This window comes from Hippocampus zosterae, chromosome 2, assembly GCF_025434085.1.
Source record: "Hippocampus zosterae strain Florida chromosome 2, ASM2543408v3, whole genome shotgun sequence".
Lineage (NCBI taxonomy): Eukaryota > Metazoa > Chordata > Actinopteri > Syngnathiformes > Syngnathidae > Hippocampus > Hippocampus zosterae.
Window position 1 is genome coordinate 9807698 of NC_067452.1, and position 19648 is coordinate 9827345.

A 19648-nucleotide genomic window follows, 5' to 3' on the forward strand; every position below is an offset into this window, starting at 1 on the left:
AGATCACCTCTCGTTAGGTCGGTATGACATTAACGTACCAGAAGAGGTCAGCGTTGTACTGCACCATTTTAAACCATTAAAATTACCGGTAAGCATGTCCGTCAGGGAAAGTCGGGGAATTGCTTCAGAAAGAGCAAGTGAGTAGTTCCAGTTTGTTCGAATGTTTTAAGAACTTTTTTTTTACTACTGTGTTGGTTATTTTTCCAAAACTGTTCACACAAATAAGAAAACCATGAATGTTTTGAAATGTGGGAAGAAACCGGAGTACCCGGAGAAAACCCACGCAGACCCGGGGAGAACATGCAAACTCCACACAGGAAGGCCGGAGCAGCACTTTGAGGTCGACAGGCTAACCACTAGACCACCAGGCCGCCAACATAATAGTTTTCTTTCAAAAGAAAATAGATCATGGTTAACTCTTCAAATCTTTGCAAATAATGTATGTTTGTATCAAACCATTAATACAAGTCATCATATTAGTAAATACACAATGCACCAACTACACACTGATGGGAAGAATGAAAAACACATTTGGCTTTTGCTTTCTCTGTGCACATGGTGTAGGCTATGTCGGTTTAATGTACCGGTAATACTTTTATTAGTTGCACTCGGCGTTCAGCCCTCAACTCACTCATCGAATCACAAAGCTCTCTCTCTCTCTCTGTCTCTCTCTCCTTCTCTCTTTCTCTCACACACACACACACACACACACACACACACACACACACAGACACAGACACACACACACACACACAGACACACACACACACACACTGTCACGTCGCGTGTCCGCCAGCAGGTGGCGGGTTTTTTCCTCCGCCATCTGCACACCTGTCCGTAATTTCGGGCTGATTATCCTCCTTTATTAAGAGACTCCGGCAGTCATCTCACTGCCGGAGAATTCCTTACCGTGCCATTGCTCTCTCTCGCTATTTCATTGTTCGATATTACTCGCTGCCTTTTTGCCTTATGGCCACTACTATTGTTAGTCGCGTTGCATCCAAATTGTTATTGCTCTAAGTTTACTGATCTCTGTACTTCCTCGCTCTTTGTTTTTCCGCGAGCGTTTTCGGTTGTTTCCCTTATTTCCTGGTCCTTATTTGACCAGCGTTTTTTGTTACCGTTTTCCCTGTCGGGCTCTTTCTGTTTGTTATTAAAACCTTTTGTGTTTCATACAAAATCTTTTCGTGTCTGCTTTTCCCTGGGATCCACCTCATTATTTTTGTTGTGCACGAGGCGATTTTTCATCGCCTCGGGCACAACGTGACAGAATTCTCCGGCCACCATGGATCCCGCAGACATCGAAAAAATTTTGTCCGCTCTTTCCCGACAAGAGCAACAGATGAGTCAGCAGGGCCAAGCCATTAAGGAACTCCGCGGCACGGTCACCATGCTGGCTCATCGGTACGATGATTTAGAACCTCGGTTGGTCCGGGTGGAGGAGCGGAGACCATCTCCCCCCGGGGTTTGTTCTATCATTCCTGAAGCGCCCTCCTCATATCCCATTATGACGAGGGAGCCATCGCTTCCACACCCCCCTCGCTACGGGGGTGAGCACGGGCAGTGTGGACACTTCCTCCACCAGTGCTCTCTCATATTTGACCAACAGCCGTCTGCCTACGCTAATGACGCCGCCAAGGTGGCTTATGTCATGAGTCTGTTAACAGGTTCGGCGGCGTCGTGGGCGATTGCGACCAGTGACGCTAAGCCGAATCTCCGTACTTCGTTCCCCGACTTCGTGGCAGCGTTCCGCCGGGTGTTCCACCATCCCGTGCGGGGCAGAGAGGCAGAGGGCCGGTTACTCGCCCTCCACCAGGGAGAGCGATCGGTAGCAGACTACTCCATCGAGTTCCGGATCCTGGCCGCCCAGAGTGGATACGGTGATCGGGCGTTGTGTGGTCTGTTTCGCCGCGGACTAAACCCTCAACTCAAAGACGAGCTGGCGACCCGCGACCACAGCACCGACCTGGAGGAGTTAATCGACCTCTCCCTCCTCATGGACAATCGCCTGAGGGAGCGAAGCCGGGAGCGTGGAGGTGATCGGTTCCAGTTCCGGCGTACACCCACGGAGGAACAGATGCAGCTGGGAGGCAAGGACGTTGGTGCGGAGGAAAGAAGGCGTCGTTTCAGCGATCGAGCGACGACTGACAGCGTTCAACCATCTCCTCACGCCGCAACCAGCCATCCGGGGTAGTCACCCCCTGTCCTCCACGAGTACTGTGAGTCACGACCTCGCGCGCCACCCTTCGAGTCTAGGCGAGTCGACTCGCGGCCGGGACACCCCAACAGACTTGAGCTCGAGGGGGAGATATTTGGTGGGTCCCGGTCGTGGCGGGTTCGGGCTCTGGTAGACTCGGGGGCAGATGACTGTTTAATGGACACCGATCTCGCATCCGAGCTGGGTTGTTCCGTGGAGAAATTGATCGATAGGAAGCGGGTTTGTGATCTTGATGGGCGCCTCCTGGCGGTAGTTACGCATAGAACGGAGCCGTTGAAACTTCAACTGTCCGGCAACCATGTCGAGCATCGCCGTTTTTACTTGATGCGGTCTCGCAACGCCCCGATCATTCTCGGATTACCCTGGCTTAAAACACACAACCCCGTGATTTCCTGGGCGCGCCCAGCAATAGATAGCTGGGGCCAGTATTGTTACCAGCACTGTCTACAATCGGCCGTCGGGAAGCACGAACGTGTCACACCCCCCGAGGAGATCTGCCTTGACGGAGTGCCGGATTGCTATCGGGATCTTAAGGAAGTGTTCAGCGAGGATCGTGCCCGCTCTTTGCCTCCACACCGCCCCTACGATTGCGCTATTGACCTGCAGGCGGGCGCTCCGTTGCCGACCTCGCGGCTGTATCAGGTGTCCCAACCCGATCGCGAGGCGTTGACGGAGTACATCAACAGCTCGCTCGCTGCAGGTCTCATTAGACCATCGCGTTCACCGTTGGGGGCGGGTTTTTTCTTCGTAGGGAAGAAAGACAAGACCCTGCGACCCTGCGTAGACTATCGTGGATTAAACGAAATTACAATTAAAAATGGATACCCGCTACCGTTGTTGGACTCCGCCTTCGCCCCATTACAGTCGGCCACTATTTTCTCGAAATTAGACTTACGCAGCGCTTACCACTTGGTTCGCGTCCGGGAGGGTGACGAGTGGAAAACTGCTTTTAAGACCCCTCTGGGTCATTTTGAATACTTGGTTATGCCTTTTGGGCTGACCAACGCTCCTGCCGTTTTCCAGAACCTAATCAACGACGTTTTAAGGGACATGATTAACATTTTTTTGTTTCGTTTATCTTGACGATATTTTAATTTTTTCCCGGTCATTACACGAGCACCAGCAACACGTTAGGCTGGTGCTACAACGTCTACTGGAGAACCGGCTCTTCGTCAAGGCAGAAAAGTGTGAATTCCATGTCCCCGTCATCTCCTTCCTGGGGTTCATTATCGAACAGGGCAGGTTAAGGGCGGACCCCATTAAGACGCGTGCAGTCACTAACTGGCCGGTTCCTACCAATCGCAAGGAACTGCAGCGCTTTTTGGGGTTCGCCAACTTCTACCGACGCTTCATCCGCGGTTACAGTCAGAAGGCGCTCCCCTTAACCCGCCTTACATCCATTAAAATCCCATTTAAGTGGGATCCGACCGCGGATGCGGCATTCGCGAACCTGAAGGCGGCGTTTACCAGTCCCCCCGTACTACAACATCCTGATCCTGATCTCCCCTTTATCGTGGAGGTGGACGCCTCGGATTCGGGGGTGGGGGCTGTGCTGTCCCAGCGCTCTCCGGTCGACCAGAAGCTGCACCCCTGCGCCTTCTTCTCCCGTCGACTCAGTGCCGCCGAGTCCAATTACGACGTGGGCAACCGTGAACTGTTGGCAGTTGTGACCGCCTTGCAGGAGTGGCGGCACTGGCTCGAGGGGGCAAAGGAACCTTTTACGGTCTACACAGATCATAAGAACCTCGCTTATCTCCGCTCCGCCAAAAGACTAAACGCCCTTTCCCGTCTCCACGAACCTGCGGGGAGGGACCGATCCCCGGAGACCATCCTCCCGACCCAGTGCATCGTGGGGGCCGTCCAGTGGGAGATTGAGCAGCGGATGCAGGCAGCCCTGGAGGGGGTTCAGGTGCCGGCGGGGTGCCCAGCGGGGAGGCTGTTCGTACCTCCATCCCACCGATCTGAGGTTCTGCAGTGGGGACATGGGTCCAAGGTGGCGTGTCATCCCGGGGTGAACCGGACTGTGCAACTCGTCGCCCAGCGTTTCTGGTGGCCGGAGCTCCGCAGTGACGTGACGGAGTTCATCAAGGCCTGCACCTCCTGCGCCTGCGGCAAGTCGTCCCATCAACCTCCGGCGGGACTGCTCCAGCCGTTGCCCATTCCTGCTCGCCCGTGGTCCCACATCGCCCTGGGCTTCGTCACGGGTCTCCCGCCTTCCCGGGGTCGAACGATCGTGCTCACGATCGTGGACCGCTTCTCCAAGGCGGCTCATTTTTTGCCTTTGTCCAGGTTGCTGTCGGCGCTGGACACCGGCGACCTCCTCGTCAAACACGTCTTCCTTCTCCACGGCATTCTGACGGACATTGTATCGGATCGGGGGCCCCAGTTTGTGTCTCGCGTCTGGAAGCGGTTCGGTTCTGCCGGTCCCTCGGAGCTACTGCTAGCCTGACCTCGGGATACCACCCCCAGTCCAATGGACAGGCTGAGCGCGCCAATCAGGATCTGGGGGCGGCCCTCCGCTGTGTGTGCCTCCACCGTCCCGCATCCTGGGTCGATCACTTACCCTGGGTGGAATATGCCCACAACACCCTCGTCTCTTCCGTCACGGGCAGATCACCATTCATGACGGCTTACGGGTACCAGCCACCGTTGTTTCCATCCCAGGAGGGGCAGGTGGAGGTCCCTTCCATACAGCACCACCTTAAGCGGGCCCATCACGTGTGGAAGGAGGCCCGGGCTGCGTTGTCCCGCACTGCGACCCGGAACCGGCAGATTCACCCCGTCTTCCACGTCTCCCTACTCAAACCCGTGTCTTCCAGTGACTTGGCTCCTCCTCCCACGCCGCCGCCACCTCCGCGGGTGGTCGAGGGTGGTCCAGTGTACACGGTGCGTGCCATCCTGGACTCTCGGCGCAGGGGCAGGGGTTTCCAGTACCTGGTCGATTGGGAGGGCTACGGGCCGGAGGAGCGGCAATGGGTGCCTCGCTCCTGGATCCTTGATCCGTCCCTTTTGCGCGACTTCCACACTGCTCATCCATCCAAACCGGGTAGTCCGCCGGGAGGCGTCCATTGAAGGGGGGGTACTGTCACGTCGCGTGTCCGCCAGCAGGTGGCGGGTTTTTTCCTCCGCCATCTGCACACCTGTCCGTAATTTCGGGCTGATTACCCTCCTTTATTAAGAGATTCCGGCAGTCATCTCACTGCCGGAGAATTCCTTACCGTGCCATTGCTCTCTCTCGCTATTTCATCGTTCGATATTACTCGCTGCCTTTTTGCCTTACGGCCACTACTATTATTAGTCGCGTTGCATCCAAATTGTTATTGCTCTAAGTTTACTGATCTCTGTACTTCCTCGCTCTTTGTTTTTCCGCGAGCGTTTTCGGTTGTTTCCCTGGTCCTTATTTGACCAGCGTTTTTTGTTACCGTTTTCCCTGTCGGGCTCTTTCTGTTTGTTATTAAAACCTTTTGTGTTTCATACAAAATCTTTTCGTGTCTGCTTTTCCCTGGGATCCACCTCATTATTTTTGTTGTGCACGAGGCGATTTTTCATCGCCTCGGGCACAACGTGACACACACACACACTCGCACCCCCAATAATTTCACTAAGTGCTTGAAAGGAGGTGGGAGGACAACATCATGTCATCCCTCTGGGTCAGTGGTCCTCAACTAGAAATGCTGTCGGTCCACTTTTTTTTTTTTATAAGACCAAGGTCCGGTCCCATGCACGGTGGTCATGGGGAGCAGGGCTATATGCCAATTTAGTATGGTCAAGCCAAGCTTATACAAATCAACACTCCTCACAACCAACCAAGAATGGGGTGCATGAAAATAACAATTATTCACTTTGCCAGTACACAGCAAATAATGAGAGGTGTTGTGTTGAAGCAGAGGAACTCTTTTATTTTGTTAAGTTGTGTCTGCTTAATAATAGAAATAGCCCTTTTAGGGAAATAAGACATTTTTTACTTTAACTTTGTTAAACAGTAGTTGTCTTTTTTCCATTAATTTAACAAAAGCAAAACAAAATACTAATTTTACCAAAATAAATACTAAAAATGAAAACAAAATTATTATTTTCATTTGTACAATTCCCCTTTTCACATCCCCCATGAAATCATTGAAAAATATATCAGAAGAGGAGTTAAGAACCATTTTAAATACTGACACCATAGAGCACAGGAATGTGCAGTGCTGTTCTTCCACTAAAGGTGAATGCAATGTCTGAGGCATGCAAATATTATTTGAGGACGCCATTGGGTTGTTCATTTAACATGTTGCGCTGTTCTGCCGTTAAACAGCTGCAAAGATCCCCGGGTAGACGGGAGCAAAACTGCACACAATTAAAACCTGCCGCGATTTGTCTTGTCTGTGTGTGGCTCTCCTGTGCTGAAGCTATGAGCACACTGTGGCGTCGCGCATGCGTCTGTTTCCTGACACAATCATCCATTTTGAATGCGTGACGCTGATGTATGGGCACACCTTAAATTCAGAGGAGCCAATCAGCGCGTCGTTATCGCCGACATGCCCCCGTCTCCAGTTCGTCAAACATTGTACACACACACACAGAGTCGCGCTGCTGCGTCCTCTGCAATACATCTGTTCGTGCACGCAAATAATACAACGGATAATTTTAACAAGCGATCGCGGTAATGCGCAGATTATAGACCAAAAATAGAAATTGTATAACGGAAAAATCACTTTATAATTTATTATTTTATACAATTTGCCGAGGGTCCGGACAGAGGAGGCCCGGACAGAGGAGGTCGGCGGTCCGGTCGTGGATCGCGGTCCGCCAGTTGAGAAAGAGGGCTCTGGGTTATTCCACAGTTTATTAGATGGTCACCTATTGTAGTTCTGATCTCATCAGTGATTCTATTTTTTTTAACTTTCCTTTCTCGATCACTTTCTTTTCCTCCTCTTCTCCACATCATATTCATAAGCCTCTAAAATCACACGATTCTCACTCTTGCTCTCTCCATCGTACTTCACACCAGAATCAACAAAGAAAGCTTAACACATGATCAGGGCTCTCTTAACGCAATTTAGACACCGGTCGTCGGTCTGAGTGCAATACTTGGAATTCCCACTCAAATTCTAGGCACGACACGTTCTTGCTACAGTACGATTAGCTGACTGTTGATGCAGCGTTATGAATATCACTGACTCTGATCAACTTCATAGTTTGTTTGGGGTTTTTTTGGTACAAATGTGATACATATACTGTACGTATTTTATAAATCTTGTTTAAATGTGATACAAATTTGGAGTTGACATCGCATTTATTCTGTGTATCCTAGGGCAAGCTTTTGGCTCTTTTCTTTCTCGGCTATTGAATTGCCACTGGTGTGATGTCAAGCTTAGGAGACGTTTCGCCTCTCATGTGAGTAGGCTTCATCAGTTCAAGGCTTGGTTGGGACTGCACCAGCCTGCGCTAATCTAGAGGGTGTCCTGGATGGATGCAGGAGTTAATCATATTGCAGCGGCCCATGTCTTACCTAGAACTCCAATAGGATTTACCATCATGAGCCCACGGCCCCCCTGACAGCACTGGACAGCTTCTTCAGCCACTGATACACCGGCGCTGCAAGGAGAGGTATCGCCGCTCCTTCCTGCCGACTGTCAGGCTATTGAATAGACAGACCTGACCTAAAAAAACTGGACTCACCCCGACTGACCCAATCTGAATATGCTACTATTTTATCATTTATATTTACTTACATACTTTTTGTTCTTCTACTGGAAGAACTGACTGGAAACCCCAAGGTCAAAATGTGAAACACCTCCGAAGGTGGTGGAGATTGACAGAGCGAAGATCCTGTGGGACTTCCAGATCCAGACTGACAAGATGGTAATGGCGAACCAACCAGATATCATGATCATAGATAAAGGGCAGAGTAAAGCCGTTGTAGTGGATGTAGTGGTCCCAAGTGATGGAAACATCGGAAGAAGGAACTCGAGAAACTCGAGAAATACCAAGGGCTCAGAGAGGAACTGGAGAGAGCCTGCAAGGTAAAGGCGACAGTCGTGCCTGTGGTGGTCGGAGCACTCGGGGCAGTGACCCCTCAAACTAGATGAGTGGTTGCTACAGATCCCGGGAACAACATCGGACATCAGTCCAGAAATGTGCAGTGCTGGGAACAGCAAGGATACTGCGCAGAACCCTCAAGCTTCCTGGCCTCTGGTAGAGGACCCGAGCTGAATGAGGGACGGACACCACCCGAGGGGTGAGACGAGGAGTTTTTTTAAACTTTATATATATTTACAATTTAATAATTTTAATGTAGGACAGCCAAAAATAAATGGTTTGTTTAAATATGACTTTTTGTGCATCTGTTAATTTATTTTTCAGTGTACGGTATTCCTAATATACTGTACCGCTCCAGATATATTGTGAACTACTAGAATACTGTACTAATAAATGGCTGTTCATTTTCTTCCTGCCTACCCGTCGCAGTCATTGCACTCATCATTGTGGCTCTCCCCCACATGAAAATAACGACACGGGATTCAGGCGTTAACCTGAGCATTTATTGTATTGTTTCAAGAGTGGATTGTTGGGTGGGTACCTGTATTTTCTGAACAGATGCTGGAATACTCATGAGTTCATTTTGCATAGGTTTTGCCTGTCCGTGAACAACTGTCCACTTTAGGGATAAGGGGGGGAAGAAATCACAAAAACCATGCAGAAAAAAGTGAAAGGCACAATAACCATAGCTATCAGATACACTACATTTTGTGTGTCTAAATATTTCTGTCATGGGGAGGTGTGTTCTACTTGAGATGTAACATGGGCCAAAGCCCAGGTGTTGGGAAGGTGCCATCATTCAGGGCACAACATAAACATCAGAAACTCCCCAGACATTCCTTTAAAACATCCTAGCTCTAATTACTGTACAGAAAAATACAAGCATATATGACACAGATAGATAATTTGATTTCTTTAAATAGAAACGGTATCCTGCCTCATCGTTTACCTCTCCATTTTCCCTAATCAAAAGAGTTCGCCACATTGTATGACCACTCCGTCTTTTACTCTGAATGCACACTTTCCGAAGCTTACACACAACACATCGTTCACATTTTCTTCCTACATGACAACAGACGTGGAAACAAAACAAATAAAAATAAGCAGGACACATGGCTTGAGCTTTGCATTTTACATGCATGCACATACATTTGCCCACACTCTTGCACACATAGATCTGTGAGCTCATCAATAATTCAGTTGTGCATTGTCATTTCATATCTATACCCTGCACAACACATACTGTATCGTAAACGGGGGAGGGGGGGACTATCATATTTTAAGAAACCTTTTTTATGAGATTAGTTTATGAAACAACAATTTTGGTAGGGGATTAAAAAGAACAATTAAATTACTTGGTTAAAAAAACAACTCCCATTCGCTTTCCAAAGAATGCGAATGAATCACCGGTTCGCCCCCAATTCTTTTGAACACAGCAAAACAGATTGCACTACAGCCATGTGACCATCCTCTCAAAAGTCCAAGCGGACCTTCTGGGAGGCAGTGTAAGCAAGCCTACGGAACATCGACTCTCAGCCTGGAGTGATTTTCATTGTGCTCCTCAGTAAGATGCGACTCAAATGGGGGGCAAGGATGCAGCCCTTTCCATTTTGATAAGGAGCGGCAAAGGGATGCAGAGAGCATTCACCTCAGGTCACAGGGAGCTTTGACATCCAACAAAGCACTAAAAATATTTACAAGCATAATAAAGGACTATCATAACGAATGTTTTTTTTTGGGGTGGGGGGACCAATGAAAGGGTCACAAAAGAAAAACACAAGCACACAGCACACCACTAAAACTCTTGACTCACAAAAATGAATGACAGTGCAAACATACATCCATGTCTCCAATAATGTACAAACATTATTTTACACTTCAGCACCATTGTTTAATATTGTTTCATACATATCATTAAGCTGAACCTCTAGTTGGACAATGATAAGAATTTGGTGAGCAGACAGGAACAAACAGCGGGTGGTGATGTTCAAAAGACCTAATCCAAGTTTTAGATTAGTTTTCTTAAAGCAAAAAAGAAAGAAAAAAAAGGAAAGCCATCACATTTGCTTTTTTTTGTTTCGTAAAAGTGGAGAATCACAGCGCACACTGTGGCTGGTGTGCGCTGGGCACATTGCTTCTGCTGGCACATTCGCCACACAATTGAATGGTCATTATCATGCCATGTGCCAAGTTTTAATGCATTGATCTTGTCTTCGTGAACAGATTGATATTGGTGGAACCTTGCAGACTGCAAAACAAACTAAAGAATTGTACCACCAATACCGGTCTCTGCACACTTACTATATCTCGTCATATCATGCAACCCACGCGCAAGGTCTGTCTTCAATTATTTTACTGAAAATATCATGAGCCTGTAAATATTTTTCGATTAAAAAGCTAACTTAACTTGTACATTTGTTCGACATCAACACATTTAAATTCTGAATGCTCTACAACACTTCACGCTTTGCTTTTCTTCTTACTCTCAGCCATTGCGTCTAAGTCGCTGCTTCATTCCATTTACTCTTTAGTGTATTTTGCTCTCACGCTCGCACCATCGCCTACTTGCGCTCACCGCTCTCAAAGTGCGACGTGAGGACTCACACAATGTTCCGTTACCATGTTAAATTTGGTTTGCTCCAATAAATATATAAAATCAATTTCATTGCGCTTATCATTCCACAATCATCACACATGGTATATCCATCCATTTCTGTTTTTTCTGGACAAAACTAAAATGTTCATGCAGATATATTAACAAAGCTATGAGGATGTGATGAGCTGCTTTCTGTGCGAATCAAGTTCAGTCACGTTGCAGTCATGCAAAGTTCCCACGATTTTCTTTTCTGTTCAGTCAGAGAAGATCGTTCATGTTAAATGTTGAAAAAAAATGCCTTGGTCTTGAAAGAGTCCAAGACAGTTTACTGAAAAAGAGAAAATGAACAAAGCTTCTTACTGACTTCAACTTTTATGAACATTTTGTTGCTTTTTTTTTTAGACACGGCAGAAGATACAGGTAAGATCTATTCCGTTCCACTCTGAGGGCTTAACTGCAAAATAGAAAGAATCCAATTAGTCTAAAGTGTATTACAAACTCAATTAGACAGAATTTCTGTTGGCGAAAGAAGTCGGCGTAGAGGGTAGACTATGCTCTGCTAATGCCCTCAGAATAGATGATGGCCCCCAGTTTCTCGGGAGTCTAGTGGCAGAAGTTACGCTTGCTAGGCTGGTGCATGAAGGTGTTTCGAGCGTGACTTGCGTGGCGGGGGATCTGCTCCCTGGTGCGGTTTTGGCGTTGGATGCGGTTGCGGCTCAGGTGGCGCCTTTCCATGCGAGTTTTGCTGCGCTGGACTCTGGCCACGTGGGCGACCTTAGGCTGGACATAAGGTCCAAAACTCACCCTGAATGGCCCAGGGGTGTGGGTGGCTGGAGCAGCAGCTGGCTCGGCCACTCGGCTGCAGGAGGGGAGACAACGGGTAAATGTGATTGTTGAGTTGCTGAGGTTGTGGGAGGGGGGGGAGTGTTTTGTGAATTCCTCACCTCACGCTACTCGCCATGCTCACAATGCTTTCCTCGGCCACCACCGAGAGGTTGCCATTGGAGACCATGGACAGGTTGCTCGGCAAGACATACACAGACATGCTGGGGTGCTCGATGAGCAGGTCCTCCATGGGGCTCGCCTCCGCCGTGGCTCCTTCTGCAGTAAAACAGGGGGGAGGGGTGACAAACCAGCTCTCATCCATGCAGCCTCTCTCTGAGCCTGCCCTACTGCTATCCCCGCTGCCCCCACACTCGCTCCCAGCAGGAGAAGTCGACTGAGAAGTCGAGGAGGCTGTGGACCGTCTGGCCCGTCTTGACAATGTAGTGACGCCCGTGTTTGATGGGTTCGGACTAGCCGCGGGGTCTGTCGGTAATATTGCCCCCTGCGCCCGGCCGCTACGTGTCCTCCTTCGCTTGTTTGGTAAGCGGGGAATAGAAGTTAGGGATTCAGTCCGTGTTTGAACATCTTCCAGGTTTGATTGGTTACTGTCTGAGATTGGATATGCAATAGTAAATTGGGCTTGCGTCTCAGCGTCGGCTGGCATCATGCAGCCAGACTCGTCTAAGCGCATGGCACGCATGACATCAGGGATGGGGACGTCAATAAGTTGGATGTGGGAGGATTTGATGCAAATGCCGTGCAGGTAGAAGGGATCATTTTTGGCCATCACATACGCACGCGCACGCATACCAGTATGGGGGATGTAAGGGTGTGTACAAAAAATCGGGGGGAGGGGGGAGAAGAGGGAGCAAGGAGACACAAAACATAAAAGAGTCACATCATTAGTTGTGTTGACCCTCTTGGGTTTTGAATGAGTTCTCCTAGTTTGTGTTGTTTTTGAGTGGCATCTGAAGACTTTTTTTACACCACTTTGTCCTGATTGATATCAACAAGGAGGAGTGAGGTTTATGTTCAAAATGAATTGCATCTTTCCATTGTCTGGCTGAAAACAACTCAAGTCGGTTTGCCTCCTGGGCCTGTAGCACATCCAATTCCTGTCTACACACACCCTTTACTTCGCCTCCAAGCATGATGTTCAATACAAGTGGGGACAGCGCCTGTGCTCTTTCAAGTCAATTTCTCTAGTTTTCTCAACTTAAGAGGCATCTTATGTTACTTAACTCCCGAAAGCTACTGTGCAGTCAAACTACAGATGACTCACCAGGCAGGTTGACAAGCATCCATCCTTCCTCGTCGGCCTCTGTCACACAGGGATTAGGTCCCTTCAGTTCAGCTGCCACTTCGTCTACCTCTCCGAACAACAAGTTGCTCAGACGTTGAAACATGACGGCTCGGCCTTAAGTTTTGAAGACTCGATGAGCAAAAAATAAGAAGAAATAAAAAGCTATAGCTGCCTTTGAATGGTATTCGTTTTCACGTAAGACTTGTAGCGGTGTATTATTATTATTATTTGACTTTGCTTTGACTCAGAGCCCTTTGCTGAATCTTGGTTTGGATGAAGGTAGCGTGGGCCTCAGTTGTGCAAATGTAAGGGTTCACTTGGTTTGGAGCAAAGGCCTGAAAGAGAGCAAACAGATAATAATGGCGTTACAAAATTGTGTTCGTCACTGGCGATACACATTTTCGGAAAGGTGTTCAATGTCAAATAGTGCTAGAAAGTCAACATGTTTTATTCCCTCCAAACAAAACCCAGTCATCATGGTGTGGACATGATTTGTGTCTAATGGTACAAGTGAAGAGCACAGTGAATTCAGAGTGTGCTCATTGGTTTGCTTTTTAATCCTAAATTGCATATTTTAACGATGCCAATGAAAGTGTAAAGCTTTTTTTTCTTTTTTTTTAACAATGACCTGTGTTCAGAGGTAATCAGTATGTACCATATATTAAGGAGCTCACATCACTTTGCAATAAAATCAAGTACTCATCAACATTTGTGTTTTAAAATACTAGCTAGGCTGTTCCATTAAATTGTGTCAACATTTAAACCTGATCACGAATCTGATGTATCAGGTTTGATCAGCACAACCATAGACATTTTCAACGTTTATTGTGGTTTGCGATGAATGATGTAGAATGCTGCATCCTAGTGAGAGCTGTTTCTGTTATTTAGCCGCTCTTTCACAATACCAGTCAAAAGTTACAACAAGTTTCTCAAACAAAAACGTTTTGACTGGTCATGTTGCGAGAACACACACAGTGTGCATTTCAGTTGTTCAACACGGCTGTGAATTTTAACCGCACGAGTAATAAGATATTTTTTTAATTATTACCTCCTTGTGTAAAAACAAAACAAATATATCAATGTATAAACTCAAGTTTTGATTCAGATCTTGCGTTGGATCTCATGATGCTGGCAGGTTTAGACATGTGATAATTAAAGAATGCTAGTGTAAGGAATACAACAAGAGGGAGTGGTGGATAACATTAAGCAACACACAGAAAGTACACATTTACAGAACACACAGAAAATTAAAAGGAAATGAGATCAACACTGTAGAATTTACTGAGGCAAGGAATAATGCCTGGCTTAATGTGCAACAATGATGTAATAATGTTCAACTAATGTTGAATAAGTCTGCTGATAAAGAGTGCAGGTGCGTACGGTAAGATGCTATATCTATCCTTTTTTTGAGAACACGAAGGTAAAAATGAACTTCAGAGCAACTACTCATAGAGCACATCTGGCCAAAACCTCCTACTGTGTGTCATGATTTGGTAAATTAAATATTTTTTCACTAATATATACTTTTCATCAGTCCACACATTCAGGTTTTATTTTTACAAGTTATGGAACAATCTGAACAGTTGAAAATCGTTGGCTCTCTCTGTGATGTTCATGGTTAAACAAACACGCCATTTTTGGGGTCACTGTAGATATAATTTATAGAATCAAACATTGTGATTTGTTCGTCAGAAATATGGGTGGACGCTGTGAGAATTGTGATAGGAAAGAGTTTTATGTGGGCTTTTGGGATGTAGACAGTGAACCGTAACACTTAAATCATTCTATACAAACAACGGAGCACATTCTTCGGGACTGTGAACTGTGGCCCACCTGCACAGATCAGGACCTCTTAGACACTAGTGATCCTGCCAAGCAATGGATGCAGTACTGGCGCGACAAGATATGATAATGATGTTATTTCATTGATAAACGGTCCATCTGTCAATTTATCAAATGTGGCCCTTGAGCATAAACGTTTGCTCACCGCGGCACTGGTTCGTTCTAGAGGGCGTTCGGAAAGTCATTGTACTTCTATTTTACGCCTAATGTCTTAAAAACTCAATTGTACAGTGACTTCCCTATCAGGACCCAATATTACAGATGAAAAGTGCCTCATTTGCCTGTAGGGGTGGGGATTACATAGTGGGCGTGCCCAGGGGTGAAAACAAGATGTGTGGCGTCACAATGTCGTCACGAAATCGCAACAAAAAAAGCGTCTGAGGCGCAAACGCAGGGAAATTGTAGGACGCGGTAGTCGTGAAGCCACAGGAAATGCGTCCTACTGCATTCGACATGGCGTCATTATTCTACCTGTCGACCACCATCTAATATATGAGCGTTAAATGTGCGGCGCTGGTCGTTATGTAAAAACAGTAAAACTCCACGGCAGAATGCGGAGTAAGCCAGCTAGCGGCAGACTTCGGTATGGGTTAGTATCCAGGTTACAGATGAATAATCCGTGTAAACCCTCCATTTGAAGGGTCAAAGCAATGACAGTCGAAGCTGATCGGTGACGCGGCCCACACGACAAGACGTCGAACTACACTGACAATAGAGTAATGCAGACAGGAAAATAACAGCGATGTTGACTGGGAACCTTAACCTCAAATGTCCGCCTCTCTGAAAACGTCAACATCGCCCATCGAGCAATTGGTGCAGTTTGCACAACAGCGGCTGCACAATGCAGATTGGTGTCATCTTCCGAGCAAAAGGCGTCGCAAAAACACATAAGACCATTTGAATCACACACGACATTGAAAGATTTAGGTTGTGCAGGTAGAAGGTGATTTATACGCGATGGAATTTTTCCAGAATGACGATTGACAATTCATCTTCAAAGCCGTCATGTGTTTAAACTGAGGGTTCGACGAAAAAACAACAAGAAAGAAAGCTGCTTACCTGCCTTTGCAATATTATTCAAGTTGTAAACGAGATCACACACAGTAGGAACTACAATTTTTAAAGCATAGCTTTAGATAGCCTTTAAGAGAGGTAGTTAAAACACCATCGTATAAAAATAAAAGGCTTTCTTCTCAGAAGAAGAGCTTCGTGTAAATTATTACACCAGTGTTTCAGATCATAACATCTGCAGCTTTTCGAGCCTGCGCTATCGTTTCTCCTCCTATTTATTGCTGCCTACAGCTGATCCTCAGATCAGTATGTAGAACGTACAAAACAGCTGATTGTGAGGTCACAAAGCACAAGGATACGCCTTCGCTCCGCCCACATAAAGCCAGCGGGCCAATCAGAATCGGACACAAACCAAAAGCTGGCGCTGTGGGAAACGGCAAGAGTGGGGGTTGGGCCACGGAGACTTCAACCTGCTCCCAGAGAGAACAGTAGGACTTGAGCCGGCTGATCTCTGACCAGCAACTGCCATTGCCACGGCTGGAATATAGAATGCAAACCTGGGGGATGGTAAACTGACTCTGAGTCGGTACTCGCACACCGTCTGCTCTATATGAGGGCCCGTGAGGGACATAATTCAGGATAACCTCGCAAAGACACTACTGAAAGCGTCATTCCTGAACGTGTCACTCACATTAATAAATTATTGAAATTCATGATTAATTTTCTTTTGCTCACATACATAAGCGCTTACTTACAACGGTTCTACACTTCAACACACCACAACAAATCTTTTCCCCACACAACTTCATTTTTCTGGTCAAATACACACATGCATTAGTAAAATAGTTTTTTTTTTCCAGGATGGCGCTGGAGTAGGCAGCCGTTGGCAAATGCTCTTCAAGAGCCTTGCTTTTTTGTTGTTTTTTTGTTATTTTTACCTTTTGTTTTGTCACATGGTGTTTGTTGTTTCGTTGTGTGGGCCTGATGTTTGGATTGGATTGGATTGGATAAACTTTGTTAAATGTACTGTATGTGTGACATACAGCGGTGGTCCACAACCGCCAGTCCGCGGACTGGTACCGGTTCGCAGGGCATTTGGTACCGGGCCGCACAGAAAGAACTTGCCTTAATTCCGTTTTATTTATTTCGGAATACGAAAGATGTTTTATTTTGAAAAATTACCGGATTCTCCGTTACATCCGTCTCTGACGCTTGATTCATTTCAAACCACGCTTCTCCGTCAGGTGACCAATTACGCTAAAAACAAAACGTTGGAGGTCACAAAATGAGTTTTAAAACTGCTGGAAATCGCAAATGACGGCGGCCTTAAAAGTACGTTCGAGACAACTGGATTAAAGTTATGGCTGAATCCTCTGAGATCGCCACAATAGCACTGTTGCTATTTCTGACATCCTACCTGTGTGAGGTGGGGAGTTTCTGCAGCAACGGCGACTAAAACAAAATTACGAGGTAGACTGGACATAAACCACACACTTGAGGTGTCATTGTCTCCTATTACCCCGAGATGGGACCGTCTTGTTGCAGAAAATCAAGCTCCTTACCATAACTATCAGTGTTGCGGCCAGATTAGACGATCCTTGTGTCTATATGAGGGTCCGCTTCAATTCCAAGCCGCAGCTCCCATTTCCACATACGCATCGGCGCTCTGCGCTAACGCTCCTTTCTTCTCATCGTCGGCTCTTCAATCCATGCATCCATCCAGCCTCAGACTGTCCATCACCACCGACCTTTTCGCTGAACAAAGCGGGGCTGTGAAAATGCTGCCTACTAGTGATGGGTCCATGAGGCCTCATGAGGCGTGTCGACACACTGACACACTGTGTTGATACTGTGCTGATACTGTGTCACTGACCACTGCCACCTGCTGGACCTTCAAGATCCCTGCAGCCAACCCACTTAACAGACTGAACTGACTGATAAATTCATTCATTCATTCATTCATCTTCCGAGCCGCTTGATCCTCACTAGGGTCGCGGGGGGTGCTGGAGCCTATCCCAGCTGTCTTCGGGCAGTAGGCGGGGGACACCCGGAATCGGTCGCCAGCCAATCGCAGGGCACACAGAAACGAACAACCATTCGCACTCACACTCACACCTAGGGACAATTTAGAGTGTTCAATCAGCCTGCCACGCATGTTTTTGGAATGTGGGAGGAAACCGGAGCACCCGGGGAAAACCCACGCAGGCCCGGGGAGAACATGCAAACTCCACACAGGGAGGCCGGAGCTGGAATCGAACCCGGTACGTCTGCACTGTGAAGCCGACGTGCTAACCACTGGACTACCGGGCCGCCCTGACTGATAAATTGTTTTGTATATTGAACATATAAAATATACAATTCGGTAATAAATTGGCAAAAGGTGAAGGTAAGATATAAAAAAAGGAAAAGAAAATAGTCATCATCACAAATATGTGTTCAAAGGAGTAGAAAGAAGCAAAAAACCTACCCCGAGTCCTACCCCTTCTTATATATGAATTGATCATTTTTCTAAATAGGAAAGAAAATCTAAATGTCAACAAATGCTTTTACCCTTATGTATGCTGTACTAATACATTTTTACATTAGGTTTGTATATACAGTACATACTCTTTAGAGCACATGTATATGTCAATTTTCTCATATTCATAATGGATGCTACATTTCATTAATATATTAAATAATCTCATCAATGTATTTCTGATGTATTGCTATATTTCATGAGTGTATCGAATTTATCAGCTTAATTCTGATTTGTGTAGTTGTCTTGTACTACTCTCGAATTCATTTTTAATCTCAGCAAGATAGTTCCTCATTTTACTGGTCCGTTTCAGAATCATTCCACAGATTTACACCTATTACAGATACACTCCTTTGTGTGATGTTCGTTCGTGTTTCGGATTTTTTTGTATAGATTAGTACCCCCTAAATTATGACAACTTTCTCGAATTTTAAAAAGCTTCTGGATCTTTTGGCAAAGGTTATTATTGTGTGCTTTGTACATTAATTGGGCGATTTTGAAGTCAATCAGGTCATGAGATTTCATTGTTTAATTTGATAAACAGTGGATTTGTGGGTTCCGTCCATTTGGAACCAGTGATTGTTCCGATTGCTTTGTATTGTAGTTTTAAAACAGTGTTTTACTGGCATTTCCCCATATTCCCACACAATAGGTCAAATATGGAAGTAATAAAAGTATAAGGTGTACAAGGATCTTATTCAGCACATCCTTAGTTTTTGGGAGGATCCCTATGGTTTGGGATATTTTTCTTTTATTATCTATTATGTAGCTGCCAGCACGGTTTTGCATCTACAACTGTTCCAAAACATTTTCATAAGGTCATTCATCGATTTGATGATGAAGTGTACAATATCATTCACATCCATGCATTCATTTTGCAACATTCAATGTGTTCAAATAATGTGAAGATCATTTGAATGAGGATGCTTGTGGGCTTTTATTTCACAAATTTTTATTGAGAAAAATAAGATGCTCCGATGTTTTAAACTTCAGTCTGTTGCGTCTTTTACAAGCGATTTCTCCTGCTGTGGAGAACACACGCTCACAAGGGATGGATGAGGCTGGCGTACAAAGGAACTCCTTTGCGAGGTGGGAGGTTTGGGAAAGAAGTGTTGGTCCTTCCAGTACAGCTGCTTCCTGGAACCTTCATTGTCAAACATGGAGTGGAGAGTCAACCAGTAATAATTACTGATTGTCAATTAAATCATCAACATAGCAACCGTGAAAAGATGAGTGAACGTTTGTATACCTGGCGTAATACCGGGTGTATCGCGAACTTCATTCTCATGCTTGGCCCGATAATGCCTCAGC

At 46.3% G+C, this 19648-nt stretch overlaps 1 protein-coding gene across 2 annotated transcripts; it reads right to left on the reverse strand.

Moving 5' to 3' along the window:
- Positions 1–8731: 8731 nt before the first annotated feature.
- LOC127595205 (tumor protein p53-inducible nuclear protein 2) lies at positions 8732–16152 on the reverse strand. Of its 2 annotated transcripts, none has more exons than XM_052056842.1 (4): positions 15868–16152; positions 12946–13301; positions 11783–12344; positions 8732–11697 (listed from the first exon to the last, which is right to left on the reverse strand). In XM_052056842.1, exons 2-4 carry the CDS (start codon positions 13067–13069, stop codon positions 11442–11444), a joined length of 942 nt encoding a protein of 313 aa, XP_051912802.1. In that variant the 5' UTR covers positions 13070–13301; positions 15868–16152; the 3' UTR covers positions 8732–11441. The 2 variants fall into 2 exon arrangements, with proteins under 2 accessions (XP_051912802.1, XP_051912803.1); XM_052056843.1 differs by having other exon boundaries at positions 11783–11939; positions 15868–16147.
- Between the last annotated feature and the right edge of the window lie 3496 nt (positions 16153–19648).